The following is a 12570-nucleotide window of genomic DNA, read 5'->3' as shown; positions in this document are numbered from 1 at the left end:
TCTTAAAAAAAAAAAAAGTTTCTGATGTACCTAGTGGCAGAACAGGAATAAAGACACAGACGTAGAGAATGGTCTTGAGGACATGGGGAGGGGGAAGGGTAAGCTGGGACGAAGTGAGAGAGTAGCTTTGACATATATACACTACCAAATGTAAAATAGATAGCTAGTGGGAAACAGCTACATAGCACAGGGGGATCAGCTCGGTGCTTTATGACCACCCAGAGGGGTAGGATAGGGAGGGTGGGAGGGAGAAGCAAGAGGGAGGGGATATGGGGATATATGTATACATATAGCTGATTCACTTTGTTATACAGCAGAGGCTAACACAACATTGTAAAGCAATTATACTACAATAAAGATGTTAAATTTTTTTTTAAGTTAAAAAATGTTTATATTTTTATCTATCATTGAAGTGATACCTAATAATGAGATGGGGCTTTAAGATTAATTATTCAATGTGCTTTCCATATTAGTTCTATACTATGACTTCAGTTAATGGCCTAAGAAATTGGAAAACCTAAGTTACTAAGTTCAGTGTAGCCCGTGGGAAGTCCTGCTAGATATCTGATTACATAATTACATCACTTGCTTTTGTCCTTCAGCTTGTAGTCACCTTTATGACCTCTATTTTAGCTTGTATTCTTTACTTCAAATTTTCCTTGAATATTAGCAGTGCAAATCGTATTAACTATTGATATACATTTGAGACTGAGTTTAAATTTATCACAAACATATAACTGTAAAACAATATCCAGTTTCAACTCCTTCCATGACCAAGGCTTTTAAAGTAATTCTAACAACAACACCAACAGCAAGAAGTTTCACTGATTTGAGTGTGTAACTCTCTACTGTAATATATCTTCAGAAACGTGTTAATGAATATTTCTTTGTATGGACTTTCATTTTTGTACTGTGATTTCATTTTCTGCTTTAATATCATGAATGAATTTAAGGTTAAAACAGTGTTTATAATGCATCATTTTAAATCTCATTGAAAATTAACAAAGTAACATGTATTGTTTATTATATTTGATGTGGCTCAATTTTACCAACTTATTTTGCATAATATATTTTAAGACAGTTTTTCCCTCTTCTGCTCCATTTTGTTAAAATCACGTCTTGATGTTAAAAAAAAGCCATCTTTAATGAGCAAAATAATGAGTTTTGTACTTATGAAAATTAATAAGTAAAACATCACGACATGTGATATTTCTTTCCTTTTGCAAAGCTCCATTAAAGCAGTTCAATGAGTTTGGAAGCCATCCGCCTGTTCATTTTCATTTCTATCTTGTGCTTAATCAGTGCATTGATTATAATAGTGATGATAACATCACACTCCTGTGTTCAAAAACCTAGATTACTTTCAATATTGAATTGAGTGCTAATAAATGCCAGACACTGAACAAGGGGGGAAAATCTATAGTTTCAAAGAATAAGCTAGTCTGAATGGATATAATGGAAGTATTTTTATGAAATGCTCTTTATGTTTATTTTATATAACCCTGTTATGTACATAGTAGAAGAGTAGATAGTTCAAAAGAGGTAGGCTAACTAGTGACACCTGACTTCTGCCCTCATGCTCTCACTGATGTACTGGTAGATTGAGTGGTGGTGTTCAAAACTGCCCTGGAAAGAAGGGACATCTATCATTGTTCTCAGTGGGCATTTGAGATAGGAATGGAAAAGCAGAAATGTGACTCTAAATAAAATAGGCTTGCTGGTCCAGACAAGAAGTGAATAGAAAACATTTACAAATGGCCACAGCAAATTTCCATTTGAAGGGCTGAGTTCTTTGCCAGGAAGAAAACAGTGCACCATCATGTTTCTTAACATGCCAGAGAACCTTAAAATACCAAGGATCGTATTGTTTAGAGTCACATATCACAGTAAGGAACTAATTCTCACTACCTCTTATGATATAAAACACTCTGAAAGTCCTACCTGATATAATAAACCATGAAACAGAAATAATAAATATACCTTTGGGGAAAACATAGAGCTTATTTTGACTTAGCACATTTGAAACATTTTAAAATCTTACAATATTGTAATAAGCCTTACTGGTTCATGAAATGTGCATAGTCACATCATGATGTGTTTTCTCAAAAGCAATCTTGACATTTAGGTTTTTATCCTCACAGGTAATTTCACTGGACAGATATATCCACTGAGAATAATTATGAAAGCATGACCCAAACAAAGGATATACAGACAGACAAAACTGCTTGATGACACGAAACACCAATCAAAGGAGGTGGTTTTGTTGCAAAGCCTATGACCTTGAGTTAAATTTTTGTGGCCTAATATCATTACCAGACTTTTCCTCTAAGGGTACTTTCCAGATACAGTTAGGAGCATATAATTAGAGCCCAAGCAGGAAGAAGCAGTATTACTGGGTTGAGGAGACACTGATTGGAGTTTGAGTTTGCCAGGGTAGATAGAAACTGGAGAGCACAATCTTAGGGAAGAGAGGGTCACAGAGAATGGAACCCTCAAGTCTCCATTAACATCTCCAAGTTGATGTCTAAACTTCACATGCACAATATCCGACTCCAAGAAACTTAGTAGAAAATGTCAGCAAGAAGGCTAAGGAGTTGTGAATTTCATCAGCAGGAAACAGAAATTAGAGTTCAATCTTGCCAAGTTATTGTGGATTTGCAACTACTCCTATAGAGCTCAGAAACAGACAAGACCTAGAAGTAATGACAGAACTGAAATGGTTCCGCCACAGTATAAAATCTGTATAAATAAAAAGAGTGATAAAATAAAATGGGTGAGATGTTGATAATTGGTAAATCTTGCTGAATGCTGTATAGTTCTTTGTACAATTTGAACAACCCTCAGAATGTTTGAAATTAATTCAAAATAAAGTTAAAAGAAATACATGGGGATATTGATTATGATGGCATTTAATCTTTAGATTATTATTATTATTTTTTTTTTTTTTGCGGTACGTGGGCCTCGCGCTGTTGTGGCCTCTCCCGTTGCGGAGCACAGGCTCTGGACGCGCAGGCTCAACGGCCATGGCTCACGGGCCCAGCCGCTCCGCGGCATGTGGGATCTTCCCGGACCGGGGCACGAACCCGTGTCCCCTGCATTGGCAGGTGGACTCTCAACCACTGCGCCACCAGGGAAGCCCTAGATTATTTTTTAATCTTCCAATCCCTAAGCATATTGTATTTCTCCATTTTGGTCTCCTTTAATGTTTCTAGCATTCATAGTTCAACTTGAATTCATGAGAATTCCAGCTTGTTCATATCACATTCACTTGGGATTTTCTGTCTTTTTACTCTTGGTCATTCTGGTGTTTGAGTGGTTTAAATCTACATGTCCATGCTGTTTATTAATTTTGTAGAACTGGCCACAAAAATAAAATGATTGTACATTTTAAAATTTGGTGCAAAAAGATCTGCTGGTCTAAGAAGGACAGTGAATACCAAGCAGGATTAATAAAACACATTTAGGTATCAAAGTAAGTACTTGCTAAGACAAACTATTGAGAGCCGAAGATATAGGCAGAACTTTAAAAGCAACCAGAGACAAATACTAATTATATACAGAGCAACAATGGTAAGAATAATGACTGACTTATTAAAAGTAATAGAATCCACAATGCAATGTAACAAAAATTTAAAGTGCTGAAAGGAAGAAAAAAAAACTGTCAAATCAGTATATAATTTTATAACTATTTAAAATATTTTTTTCAAAATTAAAAGTCAAATAGTGATATCTTCAGATTAAAAAGAGCTAAGAAAATTTGCTTCCAGCAAACTCACACTACAAGTAATGCTAAAGGAAGTCTTCAGTTTGAAGGGAAATGATAGCATACAGAAATTAAGATCTACATGACAGAATGAAAAGCATGACTGGAAGTGGTAATCATGTAATATAACATTTTTATAACATATATTTTTTTAATTTTTTACTTTTAAATAAATAATAAAATGCCTAAATAATAAACATTAGCAATGTATGATGCACTTTATAATATATACAGAAGGAAAATATATGACAAAAATAGAATGAAATCCTACAGGCAAGAGAAATTATATTGTTGAAAGATTACTGTAATAATTATAAACATATTATAAACAATTATAAAATAATATTAATTTAGTTCACAGTATAATAGGTTAAGGATGAATTATAATGGACATAAATTCAGATATTTAAAAATATGCAATTAACAAAAAAGATGGTAGGAAAGCAGAAACAAAGGTATGAAAATAAATGGGACAAAAGAAAATAAGAAAATGGCAGACTCGAATCCAAGTATATCAATAATTGCATTTTATATGAATGGACCTAACATTCCAATTAAATGTTAAAGATTATCAGACTATATTAATAATTGCATTTTATATGAATGGACTTAACATTCCAATTAAATGTTAAAGATTATCAGACTGGATAAAAAAGCATAAACCAACTCTGAGCTGTTTACAAGAGCTGCATTTTTACTATAATTACACAGAAAGACTGAAAACAAAAGGATGGAAAAAGATAAACAAAAACACAAACATAAGTGAGTTGGCATGGATAAATTTGGATCAGGCAAAGTAAACTTCAAGCAAGTATTATTAAAGATAAAGGTGATGTTTCATAAAAATGAAACATCAATTAATCAGAAACATAAAAGATAATTGGCCATGCACCTAATACTTGCATAGAAATAAATGAAAAAATCTACAAACGTAAGAAGAGAACTTTTTAAATGGAACTGTTTAATATTCTTCTAACAGTAAGAATTGGAAAATTGAGATACACAAATTGTAATGACAGAGAACTGAACAGTACCGTCATCATCTTTACCTAAGATTGCAGAATACTATACTCTGTAACTAAACAATATGCATTTTTCTTTAAGTATTAAGACACATTTACCAAAACAGGTTTTTTTTTTTTTTTTTTTTTTTTTTTTTTTTTGCGGTACGCGGGCCTCTCACTGTTGTGGCCTCTCCCATTGCGGAGCACAGGCCCTGGACGCGCAGGCTCAGCGGCCATGGCCCACGGGCCCAGCCGCCCCGCTGCCTATGGGATCCTCCTAGACCGGGGCACGAACACACGTCCCCTGCATCGGCAGGCGGACCCTCAACCACTGCGCCACCAGGGAAGCCCCAAAACAGTTTTTAAAATGAAGGTTTTTTTCTAAAACCAATAACACACAATAGCGACAAGTCTTGATTGTATTCATAGAGGAAAAATAGAATATACACTGGGGGAGAATGGAGTTTTAATTAAAAAAAAAAACTTTTGTTGTTAGAAAGTACTGAGGGAGTTGAAACTTTCACAAAATAACAAACATATCACTTCCCACTGTAGGAGAATAAGGACTCTTTCCCCTTAGATTTGCCAAGTTACGTATTCATTAACCTTGAACCCTTGTTTTTGCCTCTAATTTTTAATGTATAGTTCTAACTATGATGATTTATAGCAATCACGTCACTAGGAAATTCTGGCTGAGAAATAGAATATTTACTGAGGAAATTCCACTAATTATAAATTTAATAACATATCTAGAGTGACCACAATTACTTTATGATTTAAATCAGTGTAAAGAAGGCTGGACAATTTTTAGAATAACTTTCTAACGCCTTTCCCATGGACACCACCATCATAGCTATAAGACCCTTAATGTGAGTTATTAGGATTTATTTTGGACAAATTACAAAATATCTGCATGAGGAAAGTTTGAATATTTGTGATTATCTGGTAAAAATGTCTGTGTTCACTAGAATAGGGAAATATGGCAGTTCCTAAATTAGCAAATAAACAAACATTATTAATTTAGAGAATGATCCAGTTTAGGTGAAAGTTTAGGTATTAAGAATTCAGTCCACTGGATAAGAAAAACAATGTGTCATCTTTCCCCTAAATTGAGACTTCTATTGGGTCTTTCTCCTAGCAGGCCAGCAATAATAGCATTTTGCTTATTGTAGATAGAGAATTTCCTGCCTACAATAAGCTATTTCTATCTATTTCAAAGATAAGGACCAGTTCATCTTATTTTTAGGACTCAACATAGTGTCCCACATTGTAGGTGTTCAGTTTTTCAAGCTAATTGAACAGTAATGCACAGGGTTAACATCCACATTAAAATACAGTGATAAACTTACAAATAAATATCCAACATACAAATATCCTTTATAGTTGAAAGAGAAGTCATATAAATTTTCTGAAATGCAATTGACTAATATACATCCAGAACTTTAAACTCATTCATATCTTTGATTCTGTGAAATTCACTTTCAATAATTTATCCTAAATAAAGATAATTTTTTTTGAATTTTTGAATTCTATTTTATTTTTTTTATAGAGCAGGTTCTTATTAGTTATCCATTTTATACGTATTCGTGTATATATGTCAATCCCAATCTCCCAATTCATCCTAAAGATAATTTAAAACATACTAAAAATTATCAGGTACAAAATTTTTATCACAGAGAGATGTGAGTGTGTGTGTGTGTGTGTGTGTGTGCAAGTGCACATGCATGTATAAAACCAGACAGTCTAAATAGAACATTTGGAAACTTTTTAAATGATTATGATTATGTATACGACATAATATGACATGGCTAATATTGACATTTTAACAATATCCAAAAACACAACATTGAATGAGAAAGCCAAAATAAAATATTCATAAGCAATAGAAAATCAAGAATGTTAAGAAAATATAGCTAGTAAATAAGTAGAAATATGTAAACAATTTACCTTGTCGGTGGTATGCTTGTAGTTATTTTTGATTTTTTAATTAACTTTTAATTTTCTAGACCTGTTTTTTTATAAGTAGCACAAATTCCTTTTATTATAATGATAATTATTACTACTAATAATAATTAATGATGCTTGTGCTTAAATACTTTCCCCTATCACTCTACCTGTACCCTCCTGAAGAATCTACTACTTCTATTTCTTTCTTTTTTCTTTTGTTTTCTTCTTTTTTTTTAACACTGATGAGTATGTAAGTGTGCATTTGATCCTCTGAAAGTTTGGAAGTAGAGGAAGACAATGTTGGAGTATTAGAAACAGTTCAAAAGCAACGAAATTGGTAGAAGATATCAGGAAAAATCACACATATAATTGGGAGTCATACTAATAAACATTTTCTACCACATTCTAATATTTTTGAACTTTTTTTACTTATATTCCAGAAAAAATATGCTCACTAATATATTTTAAATGAAAAATTTTCTAGAAGTAGTTATAATTCCTAATTCCATAAAAACTTATTTAACTTTTAATTCTAAATACTTGTGGTAGTTATTTTGGAGTGAAATGATTCTAAACTGTATGTACTGTTTTGAGGTCCTAGAGCAAAATGGGAGGGGCTTGGTTACAATTAGGACCCTCGAGTATAACAGAAATATAGAAAGGGAATCAACTTTGGTGTAATGTGTCAGGAACAGGAAATATATTTCTTTTAATTTTTCTCTTTCTGTGCTTTATAGTGTCGATCTCTCAGGACCCAGATTAATAAATACTCAGTAAAGATCTATTGAGATATCAACTAAATATTAATTTTGAGTAAATATGTCAAATATTTTGAGAAAGTAAGAAAAAACCCCTTAAATCTAACACTAATTCAAATCCCAAATGTCACAGATTCTAGGAGATAAATTACTGGACCAAGATAATTAAAATTGTGCCATAAATAAGGTTTTGATAGATAATTTCATAACTTTGACAGGAAATTCTAGCTGGGGAGAATGAAGATGGGCTTTATGTAGGAGGATGTACTTGATGTAGGACTTAAAGCAGAGAAGAGATGAGATTATGGAAAAGGATGTTAGATACTCTGTGGTAAAGTGCCTGTGAACATGATCAGATAGAGGTCAAGTATTTGGAAAAGGAAAGCTTTCACTTTTTTAGGAGCCAAGGCTACCTAATTATGGGAATATAGAACATAGGCAGGAATACACAATGATACTGAACACTGAAATCTACCTAAGTAAATTTAGGTTATTTTTCTATATACATTTTGTCCAAGAGATTGATATCATTCAAGAAACTGTGTAATATATTTTTGAGAATTAAAAATTAAATAAAGTCAAGTGAAAAGACTATATTTAGTGTGCTGATGCAGTGGTGCAGAGATGTGGTATTACAGTACTGGCAGTGAGGGGATTGGAAGTAAGAATGAAATGATAGCACTCTACTGTAAAAGTAGATTTTGTAGAATTCAGTATGAAATAAGCTTTTGTAGACTGTCCTGAGCACCTAGCCTTAATGCTTAATATTTTTCTTATATGTTCTTAGTTTTAAACAATGAAACTGTAAAGAGCGTTTTGGGATACAATGTGCCCATATATCAGAAGCAGCTGGTACATGTACTGCACCATAAGTAATGACATTCTAAAACCTTTATAAAGATCATTTATTTAGATTCTGTAAAACACTATAATGTGCTATAAAAATTTATTAAATATCCTTCAGGAAATTTCAGACTTTATTTCTGTCTCTGTACAAATCATACTGCCATACTCTAAAAGCCTAAGAGAAAATCGCCTATCCAAGAACATCATTTTATATATGCTTGGGAAAAATATCCATACTTAGTGCACACATCAACATATAAAATTGCAAGAGAGAGAGTCATCCCACCGTTTGATACTCAATCAAATATAAACCAGACTCCTAATGATTTGGCAGCTGGTGTTTCTGTTTCTCATCATTTTAGTTAACACCTACACCAGTACTATCCAGTTGTAACCAAGAGTTTCATGAATGCTAGAATTCTCTTCCAGTCAGAATTCTATGATTATACTTTAGATAATTTCAGCTATGGAATAGTAAACGTTTTGGAATTAAAACTATGAAAAAATGAGAGCTAATTCTGTAAAAAAGATACCTTATTGAATTTAGATGGTGACTATTTATAGGCAGTTTGACAATTGCACTTAGCAAATCAAGTACAAATACATATCTCTGGATCTTCCCTCGTGGTCTAGTGGTTAAGATTCTGTGCTTCCAAAGCAGGGGACGCGGGTTTGATCCCTGGTCAGGGAACTAAGATCCCACATGATGCGCGGAGTGACCAGATAATTTTTCAAAAATACATATCTTTTAACTAAAATGTATTGGTCAATTAAGTTGATATTTCAGAATTATTATATGAATACTGTTTCCTTTAGAAATAATAAATACTATCTCTAAATCTATCTCTTCATGCAATAAATATGTTTTAACAACAAGGTATTAAAATACTTAAATCTGCTCAGTTCTCAATAATTATAGACATGTGAGCAATTGATTATTAATCCATGATAGCTATGGATTTTTCAAGATCTAGATCTAATGTGTAAAAAATCAATTGCATATGAAGTTTCTCTAACAGAATAGTAGGAGACTTTGCTATGATTCTTGTTAAATTTAAATCTTTTCTTGAGCAGTATTACTATTCTGCCCAAGTAATTCAGTCACATGTGTCTGTTCAAATTACTGTGAAACTACATGGCAATTGTTATTACTTTGTAATCTTCCTGAGTAAGAACCAAGGGTATCCCTTATTATAGAAAAGAGAATTAGTAAACTTCAGTTTGCATTATTGTGAAAACAAAAGTTGCTCTTAATTTCAACACTTCTGACCTTTCTCTCTTATATTGCAAACATCTGAAATGACATAAAATATTCTACAGTATTTCCTTATAAAAAATCCTCATAATTCTTCCTCTTGGTCTTTTGGTACACCCTGACACTGAAAGCAAAGTGATCATCCCAGATTTGTGCTCCACCCACAGTGAATTTGTACAAGAGGTTTTAACACAGATTCACATCTCATGCTGTGTGTAAAAAATCTCAGCATGTTTGGGCGTTTCATAGTAGTGGTCTAACTTCATCCCATTAGACTAACGTTTGTGTAGATGTGTGCGTGTGTGTGTGCATGTGTATTAGTATTTCTTTCTTCTTGCCATATGCAACCCCACCACCTTGAATTTATCCACGTGCAATTTTTAATTTTTTTACTAGCACTTCCTACCTACAGACCCAGCTCCCTCCACAATCCTAGAAAATATCAGAAATTTGGAGTTAAGATATCTTAATGACATTTTAATTTAACTTTTTTGATAAATTATTCATCAGCAGAGACCAATACATTTTATTAACTTTTGGTATATTGCAATTGCATTTTGCTTTGCTTCATATAACACACTGAGTTATTATTTACCCATAACTTTAAATTTCAAAAAAAGTTCTTTTAATCATTTAGATGCACACGCATATTAAATCATATCTAGCTGATTAATAAGGAATTAAGTCCACATATTAGTTATTTTATTTTGAGGCTTATTGTGGATAATGACCTAAGCTAACTACCTGAATAAATCACACTCCCCACACTATCCTACCGAAAGAATTTACAACATGATGCCTTCTGCACATCACCATTTGTCAAATATTTTAAAATTATCATTAGTGATGTGGAAAGCTACTGTAAAAAATAACTATCACTTTCAGCTTCTAGACTTATATAAAAATTCTTACCTTGCCTACATATTGTGTGTCTGTACCTGTGTACTCTTCCAACAAGAAGAATTGATTCCACATCCAGCCACGCTTGGTGCGATGTAGCGTTTTACCATCATCTTGTGTCAGACCCACTATCCTTTCACTTGGTAAATCACTGTTAGCTTTTTCTTGAAATGGGATAGCATCAATTGTATGAAACATATAGGTACAGATGAATAGTGGTAGGCAATGATAAGTCCTCATTATCTGCGGCTTCAGCAGGAAATCAAATTCAATGTACTGTCTGTTTCCCCTGAAAAGTAGCAGGAGAAAAATGGTTTATTAGGTTGTGTTTCATTTTCACATAACCTGTAAACTATAAAACTTTCTGAATGTTATTTAACTGTTATAAATAATATATCATTAATACATTATTTTCCATGTTACATCAGTGAACTGTCATTAAAAACTCATATATCATACAGATAAGTAGGGAGACATATATAATACAAATAAATTAAATAGGAATTTAACAGCTGACTTTACTACCACTGTATTATAGCATGTAAATATATTAGTAATTTAAATATTCATTATTTTGAAAAGATAAGCTCCATAATACAACAAAGATCATATCAAGTGTTCCTAAAGTCCTCAAGACTAATAAAAGTAGACTATTTATTAATATATACATATATATGAATAAGAACACTGTTTTCTGTTCACAATCTACCAACTTTTGCAAGCTGTTCTCCTTCACCTCTTCCTCTTCTTCTCCTCCTCCTTATTCTTCTCTAATACGTTGAAGATGTTGCCTCAAGGCAAATTAAATGATACCAAATATACTTTGGATTGTGTCTAGCATTACCTAGCACTGTACCATGTTGATCCTTTACAATCAATAACATTTTTTCCCAAAAATCAGTTGAATAAGTCACTCAAATTTATTTGAGACTGAGGAGAACATGCTCTCCTCATGTTCAGGAACATTTTACCTGATAATTAAAAACAACATCACATATATTTCCTAAAATAATTTAAAAAAAAAACGGAGCACACAAAATTGATATTGCAAAATTAGATATGAGGTCTTACCTATGGGATAATTGATCCAGAATTTTGAAATAAACAATGTTTTTTTCTATTGAGATAGTAAGTTGATTCTTCTTGAAGTAAAAATAATTCATTTGATATTTCAAAATTAACTTTATTTATTAGTAAATTTGTTTAATTAGTAAGGGATTTGATCTAGAAGATGTGAGATATTGCTGCTCATGATAATGATTTGATAAGCAATAAAAACCCATCTCCAACTAGTGTAGACAAAAAAAAAAAAAAGAATTCATTGGATTATAATATCAAGTTGTGGAAAGGAAAGAATGAAAGGAGTAAAGAAGCAACTGGGCATTTCCTGCTTATGAAAACTAGAATTAGGGGCTTGAGTACCTGAGCTCTCTCTCTCTCTCTTTTCTCTCTGGCTTTGACCTAAGCCTTCTCAACCCGATGAAATATACAAATATATGAAGTTCAGATTTAACATCATCCAATCCAGAAAGCAACTGATAGTCTTTTCTATCTTGAGTTTAAAAAATTCTGGAAATGGACTCTAATTTACAGGGCTTAGGACAGATGTCCAATGCTGGACCCGTATATCTGTGGATTCAGTTGCAGTTATCAAGTCATAAAGATCAAATATAAGCATCTAGCTTGGCTTTATCCCTTATTATCTGAGACTTTTGGATATTTACCCACATCACTATGTTTCAACTACTTCTTGTATAAAAAGAGAATAATCAATACCTGATTCACAAAGTATTGTTATTAATTTTACTTGAACTTTTATCACAAAGTCATAGTTATTTGTAATACAAAGATTTATTTAATTTTTACAGCAGCATATACCTGTGAGAAAACTGAGGTGTGAGGAATTTAAGTAATTTGACAAAGATCATACAGATAGTTAGTGTTGGAGCTAGTTTTTAGATCCACAGCTTTAAACAATACTTTTTACATAAGATAATACATGTAGTTTATAGTAAGTTAGCATAGTGCTAGCATACAAATTCTCAACATGTTAGTGTTTTCATTAGCAACATCATCATCGCCATTAGCAGCCATGTT

At 32.5% G+C, this 12570-nt stretch overlaps 1 protein-coding gene across 1 annotated transcript in view; it reads right to left on the bottom strand.

Annotated features, from left to right (window-relative positions):
* CDH9 (cadherin 9) overlaps window positions 1-10713 on the bottom strand; it is a gene marked incomplete at both ends in the record, with an annotated part of 88212 nt that extends 77499 nt beyond the window's left edge. Inside the window, one exon of the mRNA XM_082622069.1 lies at window positions 10486-10713. Coding sequence (XP_082478195.1) covers window positions 10486-10713 — 228 coding nt within the window. The remainder of the gene's footprint in view (window positions 1-10485) is intronic.
* Between the last annotated feature and the right edge of the window lie 1857 nt (window positions 10714-12570).

The sequence above is a fragment of the Mesoplodon mirus genome (genome assembly GCF_964341445.2).
Source record: "Mesoplodon mirus genome assembly, chromosome: 5".
NCBI classification, from domain to species: Eukaryota; Metazoa; Chordata; class Mammalia; order Artiodactyla; family Ziphiidae; genus Mesoplodon; species Mesoplodon mirus.
The sequence above is the reverse complement of the archived record's forward strand: the minus strand, read 5'-3'. Positions and strand labels throughout refer to the sequence as shown.